This window comes from Barbus barbus, assembly GCF_936440315.1.
Source record: "Barbus barbus genome assembly, chromosome: 35".
Classification (NCBI taxonomy): domain Eukaryota; kingdom Metazoa; phylum Chordata; class Actinopteri; order Cypriniformes; family Cyprinidae; genus Barbus; species Barbus barbus.
In genome coordinates, this window is record NC_136763.1 from 12,538,931 (window position 1) to 12,563,518 (window position 24,588).

General features: G+C 38.0%; 1 protein-coding gene across 2 annotated transcripts; it reads right to left on the reverse strand.

The window, feature by feature from the left end:
* Nucleotides 1–53: 53 nt before the first annotated feature.
* LOC306855078 (lysine-specific demethylase 5B-like) lies at nucleotides 54–22,816 on the reverse strand. 2 transcript variants are annotated; one of them, XM_079393516.1, is made up of 29 exons: nucleotides 22,597–22,816; nucleotides 21,389–21,587; nucleotides 19,808–19,885; nucleotides 18,880–19,002; nucleotides 18,522–18,692; nucleotides 17,587–17,715; nucleotides 17,398–17,488; nucleotides 13,205–13,276; nucleotides 12,800–12,867; nucleotides 12,551–12,709; nucleotides 12,162–12,281; nucleotides 11,917–12,075; nucleotides 11,623–11,804; nucleotides 11,000–11,162; nucleotides 10,786–10,905; nucleotides 8,867–9,061; nucleotides 8,406–8,587; nucleotides 8,170–8,294; nucleotides 7,675–7,825; nucleotides 7,450–7,564; nucleotides 7,007–7,362; nucleotides 5,752–5,890; nucleotides 5,481–5,660; nucleotides 5,235–5,387; nucleotides 3,241–3,651; nucleotides 3,046–3,136; nucleotides 2,752–2,957; nucleotides 1,090–1,359; nucleotides 54–962 (listed from the first exon to the last, which is right to left on the reverse strand). In XM_079393516.1, the coding sequence occupies exons 2-29, from the start codon at nucleotides 21,539–21,541 to the stop codon at nucleotides 831–833; spliced, it is 4,494 nt and encodes a 1,497-aa protein (XP_079249642.1). In that variant the 5' UTR covers nucleotides 21,542–21,587; nucleotides 22,597–22,816; the 3' UTR covers nucleotides 54–830. The 2 variants fall into 2 exon arrangements, with proteins under 2 accessions (XP_079249642.1, XP_079249643.1); XM_079393517.1 differs by lacking the exons at nucleotides 18,880–19,002; nucleotides 19,808–19,885; nucleotides 21,389–21,587; nucleotides 22,597–22,816 and adding an exon at nucleotides 18,802–18,869.
* Between the last annotated feature and the right edge of the window lie 1,772 nt (nucleotides 22,817–24,588).

Here is a 24,588-nt window from a genome sequence, read left to right on the forward strand (position 1 = left end):
ATGCAAATAAACACATATTGAGTTGCACACAAATAAAGACCAGAAAGACTCATAACAGAAGTAGATCAGTATTTATAGGTGAGAACAAACCGTTTTATTCCACAACTGAATTAACATCGGAAAGATCTGTTTTGAGTTTTAAAGAAAGCCACAGTATACATCACAAAGTATATTTCACACAGCTTTTTCTTCTGCCTGCTACATCTCATTTGTCTGACAACCTACATTAGGATTCTGTACAAACACTTCTAATGCATCAAGCAACAGATCAGAGCAGATCTCAAGCTACTGAAAAATCAGGGTAACCAGCCGAGTTATTGCTGGGATAAATAAATAATATTTTATATTATTAGACGCATGTACCAAAACAGCGGGTTCCAAAAATAACTTTAGACCATTTTGTCTAGCCCAATTAATATTATTTGGTGTAAATAGCCCAGATTGATAAATTCATGTTAGAAATTCTAAAGGTGACTGGGGAAAGAAAAAAAACAAAAACCAATAAATATGAACAAAAATACATTTAGGGAAGCTGAAGTTCCCCATTGTTTTGCATTCATGGGATGGAAACCCCTGAGGTACGTCTATGCATCACGTTCTCTAGAGAAGAAATTAAATGTTATAGAAGGAAATCTCCAAAATTACAAAACAAAAAGCAGATGAATCATACAGATTTTTGTTAACAGTCCTATGAAGAAGGCAGTAGCACCAAGGGAACAGAGGGGGCGGGATTCAGTAAGAGGATGATATCTGGTGCGTTCTTGGTGCTGTAACTTATGTGCAAAACGGGGAGCCTTTTGACTATCCTTCGAAAAACATGATTTTGGTCCTCATTCTGTCAAATCGTTTATTGCGCAGCAGGCGCAGATGTAGTCCTCATTCTCAGCCTGCTCAGCAGACACTCCCACACATATCTGGTGGAACCACTGGTTACAGCTGCCATCGCACTGGACCCAGTTTACCTGTGAGGACGAGAAAGAGCATTAATTATTCATGCAGGTAAAGAGACACACAATAACCCTGTTATACAAGCAAGAACGATGCAGATTAGAAAACAAAACCAAGCATTTCAATTATGCTAAAACTAACCTCGTTTCCTTCTGGCTGTTGACATTGCTTTGCCGAGCACACAGACCAATCCTCCTCTGAGTCATCGGAATACGATAGGTCAGAAAGAGAGTTGGAGGGGGAAGTGGTTCGTTTCTCCTCTCTTCTCCTTTCCTTGTTCATTTTAGGCTTTTTTTTCTTGGGCTTCTTTATCTTGTCTCTGTGCTGCCCTTCCATGTTCTCTTTCTCTAGACGTCGCTTACTGTTCTTCTCAAGCCTCTCGGGTTCCTTCTTGCTCTCTGGAACTCCATCCTAGATAAAATAAATTCAAATCAAAATAAGTCAAAAGCTCCGTTCTGAAACCTAGTGAGCCGTTTCGCCTGCATAAGCAGCTGCCTTCTAAGTCAGCATGTTGTGGCTGGTGTGGACTTTCTACATAGGCAGAAGTTCACATGAACAGCACTCATTGTAAGACGTATGCTGCCGCGCTATAAGTACAACACTAAGTATATAAATATACAAAACACAAATATTAGATATTTTAATTAGTATAAACTTAATTTTTTTTTTTAGTAATACTCTGATTCATTACTGAAGTGGGAAGTCGTGGCCTAATGGTTAGAGAGTCGGACTCGTAATCCAAAGGTTGCGGGTTCGAGTCTTGGGCCGGCAGGGATTGTAGGTGGGGGGAGTGAATGTACCACGACTGAGGTGCCCTTGAGCAAGGCACCGAACCCCCAACTGCTCCCGGGCGCCGCAGCATAAAATGGCTGCCCACTGCTCCGGGTGTGTGTTCACGGTGTGTGTGTGTTCACTGCTGTGTGCGTGCACGTTGGATGGGTTAAATGCAGAGCACGAATTCAGAGTATGGGTCACCATACTTGGCAGTATGTCACTTCACTTCACTGAAGATAATACAAGTTTATTTAGAATGATTTCTCTCTCCTTTTTGGACTTCTCACTTTGAACCCAAACTGGGTTTTCGGAGTTGATAAAAGCTAATAATAAAAAAAATAAATTTAGAATTAAAATGGGTAAACAGTAAAAAACAAACAAAACAAAAAAAACAAACATATGGAAGCCAATTTCTGGCACTTAAATGCTTTGATATATTATGACATGAAAAGTTGAAACTATGACAAAGTCATAATGATTAAAAAGGTAATTATATCAAGTCATAATTAAGACAAAATTTCAAACTTTTGATTAATGTCATAAATTCTGGTTTTTATTTATGGTTTAGCATCTCATAAGTCCTAATTATGACCGTCCAAATTGTAAGATAAAAAGTCAAGTGCCAATTACAAAATGTCAGTTGACAATTTTAACATTTTCTCTTATAAATGTCAATTATAACTTGTGTTATAATTATGAACTTGTGTCATCATAGCAAAGCATGATGGTTTTTCCTTTGTGGCAGTATTGGGCACCTATAAAGACTTAGTAAAATATTAAATATTTTGTTTACCTTTTTTTTTTGTTTACCATGTCATGTGACCATCAACTAACATCAAAGATCCGTAAATGTGAATGTGTTAAATTATTGAAATGAACTTCATTTAAATAAATATTAAGTAAATATTTTGTCAAAGGGGTTCAGTTAACAAAGTTTGGAAATCCCTTGGTCTAAATCAGAGGAGTTTACAATGCAACAAAACTAATGCTATTGAACGATTAGTAAACAAGTTGGGGATGTTCTCCCACCTGTCCTTTGCTTTGCGGGGGGCTCCTGTGAGGTGGACTTCTGTCTTGAGCAATGTGATATTGGTGATCGTGTTCGCTGCTTTGCAGGGAGTGCTGGGATGGTGAAAACCTGTTGAGCAGGCTGCTATAAAGTTGCTGGAGCTCAGGTAAAGTCACCTGCATCAGAAGACCTTCCACCAACAGCTCCTCCAACTCAGCACTGAGTTCTGTAACATGACACAATCCCAAATGTTTACACCTAGACATTCCCATCTACTCGGAAAGTGTGTATTAAAACAGGTGTAGTTGTCTCACCATTGAGAGGAATACATGGCTGCAGCATGTAGAAAGAGCTGTTGCTCCCTACCAGTGTCTGAGATGATGCTGTTCCAGGAATATGTCTTGCCTGCATCATATAAATAGAACAGAACATGAATATAAATAGAAAAGTGTCACATTTTAATTGATTGTCCTCTACAAACTAACTATATTCAAACATATTAAGCTCACTTTTCCATTCGGATGCTGTGTAGGAGAAACCAGCTGCACTTTGTGTTGCCAGCACACCGTTCTCTCAATCACATATCGCAGGGCATCGCCCTCTGGAAGCCGAACCCGAATCCGCTGTAAGGAAGCAAGCAGAGGAAGCACCTTATCCAGGGGTGGCTTCTCGGAGCGCTTGCAGAGTGGGCATAACCACGGTAGCCCTGTCTGGATGTCCTTGAACCCTGGCACACAGCCGCTGTGATAGGCGTCTCGACAGAGTTCACACTGTAGCATAGGGCCTGCAGGGACAGTGTGACACAAGCACACTGTGGGGGCTAAACAGCTGGGTGAAGACTGAAACTTTGACTCATTTGAGGTCCTCAACATTGACAGGCTCTCCAGCTCTTTTTGATGCACCTCACTGAGAGTGGCCATCTGTTTGGAGAAGAACATACAAGTCTGAGCAGATACCCAAATGTCCATCACAGACTTGAACAGTCAGGACTCAACATTAAGGATGGGTTATTCTATTCTAAGACGGGTTATTCTGGGGGTGGGGGGTTCATTTGAAAAGATGAGGAAGATAAAATGGGCAGCATCTACAACATATTACAATATAAATACATGAGGTAATCATTGTTAATTCATTATCAACAGTAAACCATTCAAATCGTTCAATAAGTGCACAGTATTTATATATTTTGAAATGCTCCGAAACCGCGAACCATGTATGCGCCACAACAGCTAATGTGATTATTAAATTTGAAGTTTAATCATCACATTAGACTGTATTGCAATTACGGTTTTTCCATCCCCAGATTTTTAATCTTTAAAATGATAGACTTTTGTAATACCATTTAAAGGGGACATGCACTGCATTTGTTATTTTATAATGTTCTCAGAGGTCCATTTATGTTAGCAAGATCATAAAATATTAACAAAAGCATCAATTTAGAAGGAACAGGCTATTTTCTACACTGTTTTGTAAACAATGTTTTGGTAAGTGTGCCACTTAAGTTCATCCACTCTTTCACAACGTTACACAGTGTGAGACACAACGGCCATTGCCTCATGACTAAAAGCAATGGAACCCAACAGTTTGTTTCTTAAGCATATATGAAAAATTAAAAACTATTTTGGCTGCTTGGAACCCATTATTATTAGTCTAAACTGGCTGCAACGCTGTGGTGCGACTCGACAAATCCCTGACAGTGAAGTGATGCCCTGTTCTATTTCTGTCATACTCTGAGCACTTGTGCTACTTCTGACATTAAGGAGAAATGGATTTCTGATGTGATGCGACAACAATAGTCGTGCCAGGTGTAGACAGTTAGGATGCAAAGAAAGGAAGGCAATACAAAGACTTTTTCCACTGGCAGTGCACAACATCTTGTAATCCTCAGAGCAGTCTCTATCGTTTAGTTGCTCAAGTAATCTTGTGTTTAAATCTCTATCATATTTACTCATCTAGTACTACATATGTGAATCAGTGGGTTGGGCTAAAGAGGTAATGAAGTAGTAATAGGCGTTGCTCTTCTGCAGAAGTGGTCTTTCATTGCACTATAACATCATACGGAGACCAAATATGAAACTCTTTTGGCAGTTTGGTTTCAATAAAAGCTGTTATAGTACATTGATCTCCCATATGTGAAAAGATCAAGGAAAATTTGACTTACTTCATGACCCCTTTAAGACATTTAAATGTTAAAGACAGAAATCTTGAAAATATATCAGCATTACTAACCAGAACCTGTTTGTTTTGCATTTACATTTACATTTATTCATTTAGCTGACGCTTTTATCCAAAGCGACTTACAATTGCTATATATGTCAGAGGTCGCACGCCTCTGGAGCAACTAGGGGTTAAGTGTCTTGCTCAGGGACACATTGGTGTCTCACAGTGGATTCGAACCCGGGTCTCTCACACCAAAGGCATGCGTCTTATCCACTGCGCCATCACCACCCCAATCGTTCAATCGTATCATTTATTCTAAAACCTAAACTAAAATGTGACTTACTGCTGAAACTGTATCTTTGCTTGTAGAAAGTGCCTTTTCCACATCAAAAATAGTGTCTAGTTTTACTTCAACTTTCTTGCAGGGTACAGAGACATCCTTGGCTTTTTTAGACTTTGACTTCTGTGGTCCAGTCTCACACCTAGGACACAAAACCTTAAAGACACAAACAGAACAATACATTTTACTCACACAATTCACAGAGTTATTTACTTTCTAAAAAAAGCACTGTTGTAAATAAGTATGCACCTCGAGGAGAGAATGTGATGAGTTCCTCAACAGGAATGTTTTAGCTGCACTCTCCTTCCAGGCCTGTACCTCAGATATTAAACTTTCCAGTCGAGACAGTGGTTCCAACATTACCGGAATACTTCTGGCTCTTGACACAAGTTCAGATAGGGCAGCGAGAACAGGAATTCGGCCTCCAGCCTGTAGCAATAAATGTTTAAATGGACCGAGCGTTACTTGCACAACGCTCTTGGTGTCCAATTAGAGTTATGAATAATAGAGAAATACATACCTGAAGAGCATCTGCTTCCATTATCCACTCTCTGGCCCTGCTTACGCAGTCCTTAAGTTGAAGACAGCTGGGCAGGTATGCTGGGATGCTGTCCACTTCCTGTATAGCTGCCTCAAGAGTCTCAATACTATGACGAGGCCTAAAATAAGCAAAAAAACAAACAAACAAACAAAAAAAACAAGTGACAGTTTACATTAATTTACAGGTTTAAAGGTCAAGATTAAGCAACGTCTTTCGCAAGGAACGACCATATCTAAATAGTTAAAATACTGCTTTACTTTAAAGATGCCGCATTATCCTAGATTACTAGGTCAGTATTTTTTTTTTATATTAATGTATTTTAATATAATTATACCTTTGGAATATATTGATGTTTTTATTTAGCAAGGATGCACGAGAGACTGGTGAAAATTGGTTCTTTTGAACTTTCTATTCATCAAAAAAATTATCAGTTTCCAGAAAAATATGAAGCAGCACAACCATTTTCAACACTGATAATACAGTCTTTGTGAGTATGAGACTTCTTTCAAAAACATTAAACCTTACGGTCCTCAAAACTTTGAACAGTACATTGCCCAGTGCGTCACCTACACTGTCCATTGTTCAATGTCACAATAGATCGATCCAGTTAATCTGCCAGGAAACAGCTTTAAATCAAAATGCTAACCAGGCACATTTTTATTCCCCATCAGAACTAGCTCAACCATCCACGTGTGTGTGTGTTTTACAACATGCATGTTGGGAGAGCATAAACTTTATTAACCATAAGCCATTGAAAGAAATAGGTAAAATAAAAATTTGCAAGCAAAATTTTTACCAGAACAGTTTGCAAATTATTTTGTTGCAACATGATCATGTACACAGCCAAACCTAAAGGACCAGGAGTTGCTTTCACTTCTCAGATCGTGCTGATAAAAGTGGTAAAGCGTTTGCATGGTGCCACAAAAGCTTGTCAGTGAAAATTGTCACCTTTTACTCCCCCTTGTGTCATTCTAAAACACATAAGAAATTAATTTAGTTTTAAAGCAAAAGGTGATTTTTTTTTTTTTGTCTAAATGAAAAGTTCTCTTAATGAACTTTTGAAGCATCAAAGTTTTGGTCAAAGATCACCCAGACTTGCAAAGAAGGGACAGAAATCTTTCAGGTTTCATTATTTCAAGTTTTACATAGACATGAAGGCGAGTATATGATAGAATTTTCCTTTTTGAGTGAACTATTCATTTACATTACATTAACATTTAACTTAAATACAAACCTAGCAGTGAGCATGTTATGGGCCTTTTCTTCCCAGTGTTCACAGACAGTGAGCAGCTCCTGCAGGCAGGCCATGGTTCTTTCCACACAGGCATGCGGTGTCAAGCCCACTCCTTGATCTATGAGCCTCCTCATGCAGTCTAGACTGAGGTCGGCTGGCTGATCGCTGGCTTCCTGAACGGCCTCCACCCAGCGGGCTTGCTCCAGCCTCTGCCTCAACACCACCAGCTGAGGCAACTCCACATCCAAGCCTGCACCTTCATCTAGGAGGCTTTGAAGAGCAGAGGAACCAGGCATGTCCTCTGCAAGGAGATCCGAGCTCGTTTGCTGGAACTGTTCGACACGGTTCAAAAGAGCCTGAGATGGAAGTAGAGACAGAAAATATCAGATCAACACCCAAGACATTTGGGAGAATTGCACCAAGCATGTTGTATGGTTAGATACCTTTAAGAAAGGGGCCTGTCGGATGGTACAGGGCAGGTCATACAGTTGGTTGACAAATGACCTCAGTTCCTCCACAGTGAGCTGGTTCTGAGACTTTCCCCCACCGGAGCGATATCTGTTAACACAAATACAGATTTGCATCCATTTAAAACTAGTGAACGTGCAAGAACTTCAGATAGACCAACAAACCAGAAAGAAAAAAAAAAAAAAAAAAAAAAAAAGTACCTTGTCTGTCTCTTGCCGTTGAGGAGTTGTTGGGCCATTGAGGTACACCTATCTGCATTCTGAATGACTTGACGCAGATGACTTAGCAAGTCAGTCTCAGGGTATGACTTCTTCTCTGCTTCTACTACCAATGAACGAAGCTCCTCAAAATCTAATAAGAAAGCAGAATCCCTTCCTTTAGTTAAAAAAGTGCTTTTAACTCAGAGACCCATTGTTGCAGAACTGCCACATTTGTAGAAAGCAATTAAATAACACCCAACTTTCACTAAATATGCAAATAAAATTAAACAATAACAGTTTTTGGTGGAGGATGTGCATTTTAACTGCTTCAGCTGGCTAAAGTCTTACAAAATGGCACCAGCCAGCTGAAACAATTCTTAACACTTTTAGAATAAATGAATCATGCCTTGAAAGTTTGATCATACATGAATAGTGTAATAAAATGCAACACTGGGCTTTAGGGTTCAATACAATCATATTGCAATAACAACTCACCACTTTTATTATCTTGATCCGCTTTCAAAATCTTGTTAACTTTAGATGCCCAGTCTTCATAGGACTCAGCACGGGCCGTCAAAGCCTGGAACATTGGCTTCAGTTCAGCAAGTGTATATTTATAGCTGTGCAAGTAAGAGATAAAAAGGTTAATTTAAGAAAACCTCCTAAATTAAATAAAATTTTCATTTGATCTATCATTCAGAGGTTTGTCCTATGCTTTTGCAAACACACACTTGAGCGTGTAGCTTCTAGCAGCGCAAGCGCAGAGGTCCTCGATGTGATGGAGACAGACCAGCTGGTCGGGGCTACAGGGACAGGTGATGGCAGACAGGTAACAGGTGGTCCGGCACTTAGCACACTGCCTTTCCTCATCTGGCAGTAAATCATAGTCAACCTGTTGGGAGTGCCACACGCCCTATAGAGAACAGCACAAACACAATGGGATCAATTAGTAACAGACAGACAGACCCTGAATACAAACAAAGTGAACAGAGACAACAGAGCTACAGGCTTAATTACTTCAAGTAAATAAAAATATTTTTTTTTTAAATGCATATATAAAATATTACTATTATAATATTACAGATCGATAGACAAATAACATACATATTTTGTGGTTATTCAACCAACTTGGTCATGAAGCGCAAATGACAGCATCTTAAATGGGCTAACCGCCATTAAAATAGCCACCCACCAGCTTATAGACTTTCTCACGGAGCATCTTCTCTTCCAGAATCATGGTACACATGTCCTTCTGGACAGCAGAGGCCAGTTCTAACTCCAGAGAGTCTGCCTTGGTGGCAATATTACAGGTCATCTCATCATGGGAGAAAACACAGTATCTGTTGAGGGACCGGTAATGCGCGACACACTGCCGACCAAGAGACATCTGAAATGAAAGACCGTATTTGAGTTCATTATGCTTCATAACTTACATTGCAATAATTATGCTTATCCTTCATTTAAGTCGCAATGAAACTGAAGTAGCGACAGATCACTATTGTGACATACACCCGAGTATAACATTAGCAATCCACTGGTGGTTCATTGGATTTTAAGATGTGGGTGTTGCACTAAAAAAAAATAATTGCAAGCTTGCAGTCGATTTTAAGAAACAGGAAGGGTTTGAGCAGACTAAATGACCAGAGAAAAGACACTATGATTATGATATTGATTATGCATTACAAGGTCAAAAACTTTTTAGAAATGAAATATGCATGGATGAATAGTTTACAATAGGATTAATAACACACATTTATAAAATAAACAGGGCGAATTTAATTTCATGCCAACTAGGGCTGGGCGATATGGCCAAAAACATTATCACGATAAAATGTTTAAATATTAGTCAATATCAATAATTATCATGATACATTTCAAATATTTCTTTCAAGTTTAAAAGCAGATTTCTCTGCAGTTAGTGTTACTACAGTAAATCCATGGAGAATTATGGCAATTTGGAGATTTAAAAGCCTTCTGACTGTATAGCTGTGCACAGTGTTTCTCAGCACTGTTTTATCTAGCTTTAAATTAGTTTAAATCACAGAGTCATTTGTGTTCTTTGCTGAATTCAAGCACCTCACACTGGATCTCACAGCACCGTTTAGTCCAGGGGTGCCTAAACTCAGTCCTGGAGGGCCGGTGTCCTGCGGAGTTTAGCTCCAACACCAATTAATCTAGTATGCTCTTACTAGGCATACTAGAAACTTCCCAGCAGGTGTGTTGAGGCAAGTTGGAGCTAAAGTCTGCAGGACCGAGTTTGGGCACCCCTGGTAGTCGTTGAATGACCGAGACTCATCGGCGAGTACACGCATCTGCTCTAGTAACCTCGCGCCGCACTACTGTTTCAACTTTGAGCTGAGCAGATGAATGGTTCAAATGTTTTGTTCTGCTTTTAGTGCATAAATATTATATAACTTCCGGTCTGTGTTTGTTTATCGATCTCACTAGTGGTGCCGGCTACAAACGCAGTTTGTATAGTGATGAGTAATGAAGTTGGGCTCAGGTTGTTGTGCCGTGGGATGCGTTTCCCATACATGTATTTTTTATTTATTTGTGGTGACCTGCCACGATATCAAAACTGACTGATTTTCCAAAAGGCTTCGTTGAATAAATGAGCACGTAATGCACGTTTAAAAAAAATCTAAACGAGGCACGGGTGTTTTTATATCAGTATATTTCTGAAGGAAGACTGTCTTTAGAAAATGTTCGATTTCATTTTCATTTCATCTTGCATGTTATATGCCTGATAAAGCAGCGTTTGTAAGCTCGGGGCTGCTTTGTGTACAGCCCAACAGCCGTTACCGGGGGAAACCTCTAGTTCTCCTGCGTTAATGAATGAAGAGAATGAATTTGCATTTTTAATACGTCCGTCTGATTTACACAGCAAACATATTTTGCTTATCAAAAAATAACCACCACTAGAGGGACTTAGCTGTTGTAATTGATTCTATTTGGATGTCTACCGGAAGTTAAGTTAGGGCTAAATAAAACTATGTTGTTCCCATTGAAACCGTCTATCAAACTTGTTATCGTTTATGAAGGAAAATTATATAGCAATAATTATCATTGTTTTATAGCCCAGCCCTAATGTCAACTTTAAATGCCTTTTACCCAGTCTGCAGTGCAGAAGTTGACTGCCTCAGCAAAGTTGAAGCCCTGGTTGAAACCACTGTGATAGGCCCTCGGAAAGGTAATGACAAACTCTCCAGCACACTGGTTTGTACGGTAAATCTAAAGGAAGAAAGGATGAGGTAACCTCACATGAATTACAATGACTCCATCTTATGTTATTAATGGTCTTTGTTTAGTCCGTAACTCCACTCACTGGTACTCCATGCTCCATGAGCACATTTGGGTTCATGATGGTGACCAGCTGGTGGAGCAGGTCTGGCTGAGACTCAAAGAGCTCAGGGGCCAGGCTCCTCATCACATTCTCCAACTGCTCAGCAGCGTAGCCAGGAGCGCCATACCACGTCTTTGGCTCTCCCCTGCAAATCAAAACAACAAAAGAAAATAGAAAAACAACAATCTTAGAGCATTCATTATTTTAGTCTCGGAAACTGTTAAAAATGAAGCACAAACAACTAGGGCTAGGCGATATAATCGCATGCGATTGTCATGCGCATCTCGTCAGTAAAGCCAGTTCCGTGATTAGCAGTAAATCGCCATCATCTGCTTTCAGATGGAGCGGCATTTAATACATAGAGCCGTAGTTCACTGACAAGCTACACAATTTCGCGTTCATTATCGAAGGTGATTCATCTGCGATTCATCAGCGTTCCATTTGAAAGCAGGTGATGGAGATTTACCGATAATCCCGGAACCGGCTATATATCGCCCAGCCATACAAACCCATTTAATAAGCCATGTACATGAAGAGCACATACACTCACTCAATCTACCACGTAAAATAGGTTACTTTCAATCTGGAAAGTGCGAGTGGATTACCAGTGCAGATAGTTGATGGAATAGCTCCAATGGTCCTCAATGTGCCAGCAGAATGAGGAGAAGCACATGCCCACATAAAGCCATGGGAGCTTCATCCCACAGATGTCCGCTGTGACATGAGTCAGCACAGATGCATCCAAAACTGGCATGTTGTTGAGGTTCCAGCCACTGCTCAGATAATCCTGGACAAAAAGAAATGTGATTTCATTAACCTGCATTTGTATTCTTAAGATTTAGGTTTGTGCTTTCAGCATACAGATTGCAAGAACAAAGCATTTAAGGTCATTTCTGTACCTCCTCCTCTGGTGAGACCTTAAATGTGCCGTTCTTAATAGGGAAGCCACTTCCAAAATCTTTTGAAGCAATATCAGCCCCATACTCTACAATGACATCCTCCTCAATGGTGCTAACCAGCCTCCAAAACTCCTTCTCCACCAGCTCTGTGGGAACCATCTGCCAAACAATAAGGCCGATCACTTCATATTCCACATGGCATGCAACCATGCTAGCCTCACAAATGTGTTGTTTAACAGACATACATGAACAGGCATGTTAAAGTAGTCAGACTTGAAAGAGTCAGCCATATCTCCAAAGGTGCGAAGGGTGTAGTCTCTGGAGGCCTGCTCGAACCCAAACGCCACCGGTGGCTTACCACACTCCTAAAGGGAGAAGGCCAATGATTACAAACAAAATGTAAATGACTATTAAATACAATCCAGTACTACTAAGCGACATCACATGTACTAACAGACAATAAGTAATAGGTGCAGAGAACACACACAGGAGCAGCTGTAATTTAGTTATGAAAAAAAGCTTAGAAGAATATGACTGTCTCACATGATTGTTTAGTGACCATGTAAACCTTTACTTAAATAAATACAAAGACAAAGGCGACATCAGCTTGCAAATGCAGTCGGGAGTGGCTCACCTGAGCCAGGCACTTGGGGCATCTCCAGTCACCTTTGGGGACATCGTGGAGGGGTGGGATCAGACAGAAGGTGTGATAACTGTCGTCACACCCATCACAAAGCAAGAGTCTATCTTCATCACCTCCACCCCCACATACCAAGCACATGTACTGCTCCACCTGTGGGGAAAAAAAACGTTACCATAAAAGAATGCACTGCATACTTCCTGTTGTGTGAAAATCAAATGGTCCTCTGACCTCCGCACTCACCTTTGATTTTTCACCTTCAACTTGTTGCTCAATGGGTTCTTCTTTCACCTGCACTGGAATTTTCTTTACTGGAAGAAATTTATAAAAGTACATAAGTTTGAAATGCCACACTGCATTGAGATTAAAATTTGGAAGTACACTACCATCCAAAAGTTTGGGGTTGGTAAGATTTTTCTAGTAGTAGTAGTAATTTTTATTGCCATGCCTAAGGCTATCTTCATGGCAAAAACTGAGCTGGGACAATACAAGGACTTACATAAACAAAATAAAAACCAAATACAGCAGTTAAAATTTTACAAGATTTTTTTATTAACATACGATAAAAAATCTAAAATCTTTTCTGGTAAAATCTTAAAGTCCATCAGTGAGCATACTTCATAAAAAAAAAAAAAGTTTTCTACTTGCATTTAAATCGGGACATTCCAATAAAATGTGTTTCATGGAAAGGGGGGTCTTGCAGAAGAGTTGGGTCTTCGCCTTTAAGCAAAAAGGCATGGGTCAATGACCTATACGACATCTCGTAAACACCACTTGATCAAATCTTGTTTTAAAAGATCAAAAGTCTCTTTCAGATTTCAGGAAGAATTTCACGTAATTTATTTTTAATGTTTTTAAAAGAAGTCTCTTGTGCTCACCAAGGCTGCATATATTTGATCAGAAATACAGTAAAAACATTAATAGTGAAAATTTTACAATTTAAATCATCATTTTCTATATTAATGCATTTTAAAATGTAATTTATTTCTGTGATGGCCAAGCTGAATTTTCAACAGTCATTACTTTAGTCTTCAAATGTCACTGATTTCTGAAGGATTGTTTCTAATGCTGAATTGGTGCTCAAGAAACTTAGCTTATGGAAACCATATATCGTGATTATTTTTTAGGATTTTTTGTTCATTTGAATAGAAATGTATTATAAAAAGGTAAAAGTCTTCTGAATGCATACATACACACATACATATACACACATATATATATATATATATATATATATATATATATATATATATATATATATATATATATATATATATATATATATATATATATATATATATATATATATATATATATATATATATATATATTAGGGGTGGCACGGTACACAGATGTCACGGTTCAGTACATACCTCGGTTCAGGGGTCATGGTTCGATACAGTTTCTTTTCATTTATTTTGAACAGCGAGTAGTACAGTAGCTAGTAATACTAAATATTTCACACATACTAATATATATATATATATATATATATATATATATATATATATATATATAATCTGCAGTACATATACAAACAAGTAATAAATTCTTGAAATATATTTGATTTAGTTAACAGATAAACAAGGGGGAAAAAACAGTGCGACACGTAACAGCCTATATATACTGAGTTTCAGTTCATTTTTATGACAGGCTTAATTTGTTCACAGAAAGGAAACTCAAATGGTTTTGTTTTCATTGTAAGTTCACACAAATAAAAGCAGACCTTTATACAGTGATGCATTAAGAAGATAAGTGATTAAAGTTGATTCTGCTGGTAAAAGGAAACAGTTGAAGTGATCGTGTCTAGTGATCGACCGATATTGATTTTTTTTTATAACCGATACCAATTATTTGCATGTCTATGTGCCCGATAACCGATATGCAGAACCGATATTTATTTACTGTTATAAAGTAAATAAATGACTGCGTGAAGTAAGTCCATACTTCACTTTGGTTTTTCCTCCTTTCAGTCATCTTAACAAAAAATGTTTTGAGAATTAGCAGTCTTTCATGCAGGGCTCTAGACTCATTCTTCCCACTGATCTCACATTTGCGCACGAGCACATAATTTGGTTGCAATTTGTTTTTGCTACAACATTTGATTAATCAATGCATGCTGATGAACTTTTATCATAGTTTAGTTATATCGTAACGAAAGTTTTCAACATTCAACTCGTTCTTTTTCATCTGTATTATTTGGGATTTAAATTTTGTGAACAGGAATTCCTTTTTTCGTGCGCTTTTTACTTTCAAATTTGCGATCTTGGTGTCACATTTTACAAAGAAAAGATCATTGTCTGTTTTGCTTATATCTATACACCTTTAACTTTTTAAGACTATAACAAAAGATGGATTCATTGTTATTCTTAATTAAAAAGCGCAACAACAATAAAACAGTACGTTGACAATGACAAACTCTTACATAACATTTATCAACAAAACGAATAAGACAAGGCATGGCATAGGACACACCACATGCTGTACTATATACCTAGTATATTACAGAATGTTTAGCAAACTCTGAGGAAGCAAATAAATATTAATATATATTTTTTTTTAATTAAGGAAAGCCTCCATAGCATAACCTGATGTAAACGGCAAAGATAACAAGCTTCTCAAAACGAAAACAAAAAGAAAAGTAAAACTAAACTGGCTGTAGCTGACAGGACTTTCTACAAGAATACTGTGCACGTTCACCTTCTCTGGTTTAAGAAGCGGTCTTTTACTTTAGTTTGAAAACAAATCCATCCGTTGCGCTCCATCCGCGACACGCACCTTCACGCTCGTGCTGAAAGCACCTCTCTTCACGTGATCAGTGAAATCTGACTCCTGCTATAATGTGCTGCGGCTGGCAGCGCGCGCTGTATGAAGCAGACGCTTTGGAGTAGCGCAGACCTGGCACTCCTACAAATGCGACCATGTCAAATTTTAACTCGCAAACAATTACCATTTTGGTCGCAGTCTAGAGCCCTGTCATGTTAAATTTAATCTTCGTATTACAACAATAAAAAACATTTTATTTATAAAAAGCTTTAGCAGCAACACTAATATTAGCAGTAAGCAAAATGAACATAGAAAGTCTAATGTTTTCAAATGGAGAAAATAAAGGAAAGGAGTCATATCAACTTCATTTTTAACTACAGTTTTAGTAGGTTTATAAGCCGTTTAATAGGATAAAGAGTGAAGAATAATTCACTGGATAATGTTAATTCACGGAATAATATTCTCTGGAATATTGGAATATAACAAGCATTGTATTTTATTACATTTCTCAACTGGCATGCTCTAAATTATGCTGCTGACAGCGCAGTTTATCTATGCCTTTACACAGAACTATAGGCTACTCAAACTGCGATCGATCGCGGAGATAATAAATAATTAATTTCCATAGAGTTGTATTAATTTAGATGTTTATAAACGAAATAATGGTTATATAGTAAGTGTTAATACAATTTAGGGTGCTTCAAAAAAGTGAATCTTGTTAAAAGTTACATGCGGTGGCCGTGCTGAGCATTTCTTGAGCATCAACCCGCTGAGTGAACTGCAATATGAAAGCGGCTTCACGAGACTAATGATGAGCATATAGACAACAGAGAGAATTACATTCAATGCTTTTCTTTCCAACATGCAATCATTCATGGCTGTATTATTTAATTCATGCAAAGTTACGTCTTTATTGGGAGAGGACTTGACGGATTATCTATGTGACTCCGACTTCACGAGACTAATAGACCACAGAGAGAATTAAATTCACCATGTGCTAATTCATGGCTGTGTTATTTCAGGCAAAGTTATAGCCTATCTTTACAGGGACAGGGCTTGACAGAGTATCTTATTTATCATATTTCTTAGAGCCAAGTTGCATATATTTAACTATATATCAGGGATTTATGTAATACATCTAATTTGTGCATTAATGCCTGTAATATTAAATAGTTTACTAACTACAGCAAATCAAGTACCTGCACGCCGTTGCGGTCTCGTCTCCCCTCAGATGCGCTGCAATTGCGATCCACAAGATGGCGGTGTTTATCGGGGAATCCGATATTACAAAACCGATATTCGATTATGGAAAAATGCTTAAATATCGGGAAAAATATCGGTAAATCGATATATCGGTCGATCTCTAATCGTGTCACACGCACGCACGCACGCACACACAACACAACACATCAGTTCCAGCATTGCTAAAGTTGGTACTTTATCAAAATAAAATACAAACATCAGCGCGCGTGCCTCTGTCACCGTTGGAACGCGACTTAAGTACAAAGCCTATAATTTACATAAAAAATAGTCTAGCATTCAGATACGTTACATCGCAAATATGGAAATATTATGGAATATTTGGATTTGTGCCGAATGAGAGGGGTAGGATACACGAGCACAAAGCCCCATTTCGCAAACAGTTGAGTGCACAAGCCTTTAAAGTTTACTACTTTGTCAGTCTATGTGAGAGACGCGTTCAGAATCAGCACATGGTCACTGTCTAGTGGGCTTTGTTTTCAAGCGCGCAACCTACGGCATTCGCTGTTCTTCTGCTGGCGGTTATCAAACAGCGTTGCATTACTGCGAGCGTCCCCTTCTGGATTGAGGGCGAATTGCCTGTATTCGTTGTAAAGCCTCATGCACTGAACCGAGATGCCCGTACCGTGACGGTTCGGTACGAATACATGTACCGTGCCACCCCTAATAAATATATATATATATATATATATATATATATATATATATATATATATATATATATATATATATTATTTTTTGTAGATGGATGTTGATACTACGCCATGAAGAACTTTAAAAGGAAATGTAGAAATAAAAAAAATATGGATCTGTACCTGGTTCTGGTTTTGCCACACATGAGCCCATTCTCCTCCTCAGGTTGGGTTTTTCGCAAACCTCACCCGGTTCTGATTTAAAACAGCGGCCCTATGAAAACAGGCAACATCAGTAATTAAAACATTGCTATCTGGTAGATACTACTAACTGGTCCAGGTATGAATCAGATTTCTGTATTGGTCCTTTACCTTGGTCCGTTTAGCTCTGCGGGCGATAGTACAGGTTTCTGCTGGTTGAACCGACTGACGCTGGGGCAGGTCGTGGGGTTTGTACTCCTTGTCTTTGGTGTCATTAGTCAGAGTTGGCTTCTGAGAGTTCTGTTGGAGAAAGATATTTAATGTTGACAACACGCAAGTAACAAGCCCATACATTAAGAATAAAAAACCTTACAAAGAATACAAATGCATAACTGTATTTATAACACGATTGTAAGTGTGCACATGTGGCTTCACTCTTAACCGGAGAGCCACATGACAGCAGGGTGGACATTATTAAAGCCAGTAACGGTGAGAGGCAAAGCAGATCACCCCTAGGGTATTAACCATGGGGTAAAAGCAGCAGGCGAGTGGGCCTAGAGCACAGGGCTCATTGAATGAAATCACACCCCTTTATGGGTGGGGGGGAAGGGGCCGTGGGTATAGCACTGAAAAACATGCACGTGAGAGAAAGCTGTTAACCACTGAACCCACAGGAACACCAAAACACAGACGAACAGCCAACCAGACACTACTTAAAGAGTAAAAACAAACTACAAAAAGACACCCCATAAAACATACACGGGAACACAACCTCAAGTTTGTTCACTGCACCTCATAGTTGTATGTCCTGAAGACATTTATGCAAACCACTGTGCGTGCCATCTAATCTGCACTGAATATATATGGTGAAAATAAACTGGGGCACTTATCAACAATGCTTCATAAACTGGGGCACCCTTTCTATTCAGATACAGTTGAGTTCTTTGCCAAAAAAAAAAAAAAAAAAAAAAAAAAAAAAAAAAGGACAATGGCTGTCATGTGTGCATCGTAACAAAGAACATTTATCAAGAAAAGGGATGGAAACTGAATGATATAAGGCTGAAAAGGGGAAAGGGCAAGTTATACAAGTGCTTTAGCAACCTCACCATAAGATTAGCTCCTGTCTGGAACAAATAATATGGGTAGAGAATCCTCTCATAGTGAGCACGAAGGTGAGAGCCAACTGCTTTTCCAGGAGCAAAGCCCATCTTCAGTGCGATCTGGGTCCATCTCCGCTCTTTACAGACCACATCAAAGCCTCCCTCCTCTTTGACCAGCTAGACAGAGACAGGGGGTCAAAGACATGTTTACATCCATATTTCATTTTCAAAAAGGCCACTGATAAAGTATAGGATAGAATTTTCAACTTTAGTATTCCTAAATCACCTGTCAACTGCAGAAATCATGTAATATGCTTTGAACTTTGCACATGGCCGCTAGAGATGACATAACCTCAAGTCCTACCTTATAAAGCACATACAAGTCCAGCGTTTTGCGCTCAACATGAGGAATTTTCAATGTACAACCCTGCAGTTCCCAAAACTTTGCTATCTGGTCCAGGAAGTTGAGCTTCACTCTGGTCTGGGCCTATAAAACAATACAACACAATTCAAACAAAGTCCTCATTCTTTCAAAAGCGTCTGGTTTGCAAAGGAGAAAACATCATGGCATTACATATTCAAAAGAATTTCATTTATATTAAAATTCACACTGATGTTCAAAACTCTGGGGTGAGTTAGACTTTAAACATTTATTCAGCAAAGATGCATTAAATTAATCAAAAGTGACAGTAAAATGTATAATGTTACAAAAGATTTCTATTTAAAAAAAAAAGTTTTCCCTTCTATTCATCAAAAAATCCTAAAGAATGTATTAAGAGTTTTCAAAAAATTAAGCAGCTCAATTGTTTTCAACATTGATTATTCTTGAACAAAAACAATCAGCACATTAAAATTATTTCTGAAAAATCATGTGACACTAAAGATTAAAGTAATGGCTGCTGAGAACGCAGCTTTGCCATTACAGAAATTAATTACATTTTAAAATAATAAATTAGAAAATATTTCACAATATTGTAGTTTTTAATGCATTTTTGAACAAATAAACGCAGCCTGAGACATCTTCAAAAACATTAAATAAATCTTAACGACCACAATCTTACCGACCACAAACGTGAACAGAAATGTATTTTAACCGAGAAACCAAAAGAGATGTTGACAACAATGAGGACTTTTCATTTAGCTAGTAACCCTTTCAAAGTCGAACCTAAAACCTGTGCTTTAAAGTGTGGCAGACCAAAAAGAGGTCATGCTGGTTGCATGTTTTGGTTTAGATTTAATAAGGCCACATGAACATATCCGCAAATACAAAATATCTAACGAGCAGGACTCACCTCTAACTCATTGAGCCTCTGAATGCGTGGCGTAAAATGCAGTCTGTCCACATCACAAGCAAATGGTGGCTGCCAACCCTGACATAAAGAAAAAAAACATGTTAAGCTTTTATGCTTACCATTTGCCACGAGACAAAGTCCTGTCTAACGGAACAAAATTATTTGTGCTAATATCTGCATGTGCATCTTTCTACTGAACAATGATTATGAATACAATAAGTGACATATTATTCTACATCAAGACAAAAAAATAAATAAAAAATACTGTTATATACTCAAAACAATATCATGATTGTCTTCATTTCAAGAGGTCCTGATTTGTTTTCTACTAAAATCACATTCGTTATACGTTATATAGTAGGTATCAAATTCATAGTATACATATAAAATAAAGTTTAAAAAATGGTCTAGTTGTACACTTGCATGATTCTGGAACCATTAACATTTTATTTTTTTATATTTAAGTGATAAAGCATCAGCCATAAAAGCATATTCGCAGTACAACATACTAGGATGGGTAACGTTGCAGAAGACTACAATACATGTCTTTCTTTCCACTCAGGCCGTTGTAGGGTGTTAACAATTGTGAATAAGACAAACGCAAAAATATGCATAGCTAATACAACATCTGTGTAAACGTTTAAAACGCGAGCTAAACTGAATCTCACTTCTCACTTGCGTTATTTACATCAAATTTCAGTTTCAATGGCCAAATGCAAATACACAACTAGCACAACATGGAGGACAACGGCGGAGACCAATTACACCACCTCAAACTTCAGCAATATTTCTTACAAGTTTGCTTCAAGATTCAACTTAAGCCTTGAAGTATTTGATAAACGACATAAATTTGTTGACAAATGCAGTGGTTTAACGTTATTTGCTAGTAAAAGCGGTCTTTGTTAGTCAAAACAGTCTTTCCGTAGCACCGAATAAACAGTACAAAATGCATTTGACCCACTTTTGAATAATAGACACTTTAACGCCATATTTCAATATCAGATAAGCAAATAAAATATTAGATTTAAAAGCAAATGCTTTGACGTTAAAAGGTAAAAATAGGAAGTTGCATGGATTAAAAAAAAAATTTCATCAAAAAGTCCAGATGTGCTGAACTACATGTAAAATAAAGTTATATAATACTTGGAAATTCACTATCGAGGATTGCGCTTGTTTGGGTGGATGCATCCTAGCCAACATTGATTTTGGAAGACAATAACAATCACTAACGTTACATTCTGTCCACCAACATTTTCCATCAAGCAAACATGTATCTGCAAATAATAGTATCTGCAAAAAAAAAAACACTCGTGGTGCTCAAAAGAAAGCAAGAGTACGATAAGACTCTCTTGGAAAGAAAGTAACGCTAAGTGATGTTATTGTGGAGTAAACCTCACGCATAGCTAGCAGCTGCGCGCACACGCCGTTACTAACGTTCGCAATGGCTGGAGCCGCAATCCGCCATGTTGAAAAAAACCTGTCTTCAGAAAAAGTGTTTCGGGATCTGCGATCTGCGAGTAAAAAACACCACCTAGAGCTGGCGTGCATCTGACAGTTCTGTTATATGTCGAAGAAACTTACCGGGGGAGGTCGGATCTTGCAGATGCCAGTGTTTTCTGCAATTGGACGTATTTTGTTGATGAACCCAAAAGGGTCTGCAAATTCCTCCCAACTGGGCTCAAAGACAGGGCACTCCGGTGGAGGAATAAACTCGTTGGGTCGAGAATGGGTCATTCTGGGGAACTTGATCCAAATGATGACATGTAGAAACTGCAGTAAACTGTTTGAAGTTGGAGTAAATGCTTTAATTAGTCTCGAAAAGATCCCATATTAAAGAATGATTACACCTGAACTCCGACAATTAACATCCTCATCCACTTTGGGAAACGTACACACAGACGGAGTGCCGACGTTACAGTGCTTAGTAGTCTTCCGCCTTCAAAAGTAGAGACGCTGGATTTCCTTCCCTATCCGGCTTTCTCACCAATATAGACTTTTTTTTAAAGTTTTTTAAAATGTAAAATGCACACTTTAATTTTCCATAAGGTATGGCAAGTGGAAAGAACGCATTATTCAATATCGCAACACTTATGTAACGATGAGTACTAACAAAGCTTTTGGTTTTGTAATGGTCAGCAGTGATCAACCTGATACACTAAAGCATCAACTATACGTTACTTCAATTACTTATATTATAGCAAACAAAATATAGAATTATATTCCAATTCTGACACACGGAGCTGTTTGTAGAAGTCACCCAGATTTTATTTTCAAACACGTTTATTTTTTATTTTTTTTCCTCTCCTCGCGAAGGCGTAAACATTTTAAGTAACAGACAGTACTCTCATATAATCTGTGGTCAAAAACTAAGCTTTTATATATGACAAACTCCTCAAAAACTTTCATACATTTGTGCGTTTTAACGTCTCCACTAAAGTGTTTTATAAAGGCAGAAGTAGGCTGCCATTGAATTAGAGAAGTGACTTGCGCGGATTGATACATCACAGCTTCATTGTAACCGGAATTACTTCTTTAAATGGACTCTTTCAAGTTACCCACTCGGAAGTAACAGATGTTGTCCAGGGACGATGAATTTAGCTACTCTCCACTCGATTGACATTTAAATCCACGATTAACCTCTGGAGTGGGGTGTCATCGTGCAAACAGCACACCAAAAACCATTTGAATGTATAATCCGTGGGCATTTGCAGCGTCACATGACCCGATTTCGGAATGCGGGATCCTTCAGCGGAAAATTAAATACTGTGCCAAGACAGAAAGGATCTCACCGTACTGGCGTAGCGCTTGACTTCTGTCTTTACATATCTTTGTGCAGAAGGTCCATCAACATCCACCGTAGTATTCCATGCGAGCAATATTTACGAGCACGTACCACACGTCAACTCGGAAGCTGTCGCCCCCTATAACACAGGACAGATATCCCCGGTTCCCTGATCCGCCTACCGCAGGAAACAGCCACAGCTCTCTTCCACCGAGGCTGTCTGAGGTGTGGCGGTAGAAGCCTGACCTGTTACCGACCATATAAAGGACATTGTTTTTGAAATTAATAAATCTTCTTTGCTAATTTGACTTCAGTGTTATGGCTTATTATCTCCAAATCATTTTAAAGCATAAATGTTTATTACTATTCTTGTTTACAGCAGCACACCCAGTCAGGGTGTTTAGATATAGGTGTATGTGTGTGTAATATTTATCTAAAACATATGAAAATATATATACGTTATTTTTGTTCAAATAAGATATATGATAAAACAGCATATATAGATTTAGTTTGATGTAATTAAATAGCAGACTAAATTATATATATATATATATATATATATGTGTGTGTGTGTGTATAGTATAGTATTTATATAAACCATGATTATATATACATATTATTTTGTTCAAATGTGATCCATGACAAGTACAAAACTGCACTTTGTTTGAAAATGATGTGTATGTGTCGTACATATATGTATACAGTTAAACCAAAAATTATTCAGACACCAGATACACTATAGTTCATTTATGTAAGTGAGGACAGCAAAATAAAGTAAACTGTGACATATTATACCTAAAAATTCATCATACAGTGGACTACCAGTAAAATTGATACAAATTTGAGACCAAAAATTATTCAGACACACTGACATGACCATGTTTTGCTTAATTTTTTTTTTTTAAATTGCTATTGCGACCTTTTTCCACAGACTGAACAAAATTAAGCACTGCTTGGTAATTAGTTGACCTAAATTGGTATTATTTAATTATTATTTCTTTGGGGTGATTAATGTGCTATATAGCACCACTACCATACAAAGAACCTGTTAAGCCCCTTTAAAGGTTCTTTCCAAGCCAAAGAACCATTGTTGGTGCTGTTTAGCACCATTTTTGTTTAAGAAATACAATGCAATATAGCACCTCTTATGGTTCTACATAGCGTCATTTCACAAAGGTGCTCTATAGCACCTTTAAAGATATGGTGCTATATAGCACCAAAAGTGGTTCCCCTATGATTACAAGCCAAGAACCACTTTTAGTGCTATATAGCACCATTTTTTTTAGAGTTGTTCTGACAGTTTATGAGTTTTTGTCATATATATATGACATATATGACAAAATATATGTATATATATATATATACAGTGCCCTCCATAAGTATTGGAACAGTGAAGACAAAATTGCTCTGTTGGCTGTGGAGTCAAGACATTTGCAAATATGATTAAAATATGAATATGAGACAAAACTACAGAATGTCACATTTTATTATTAGCTGTTTCAATACATACATGTTTTACCAAATAAAAAGAACAGCACTTTTAGAGTTCATCCCACTCATTGATGTGAGCATTAGTATTGGGACAGTTGAACATAAGGCAGATATAAAAGATTAAAAGCTATTATTTAGTTGTAGTTCCCTTGCACACAATCACAGCAGTGAGTTTGAGATCCATAGACATCACCAGACTCTTGGTCTCATCCTTTGAAATGCTTTTCCCAGCCTTTGATGAAGCCAATTCCAATTGTTGTTTGTTTTGGGGAGTTTCTGCCTTTACTCTCCTCTTCAGCTGGTGAAATTCATGTTCAATCGGATTTAAATCTGGAGATTGACTTGGGCAAACTACGACTTTCCATTCCCTTATAAATTCCTTGACTGAACTGGCAGGTGTTTTGGGTCATTGTCCTGATGCAATATGAAGCACTTCCCAATGAATCTGGTGGCATTTTCTTGAATATTGGTAGGCAAGATGGTATTGTACCCTTCCAAATTCATTCTG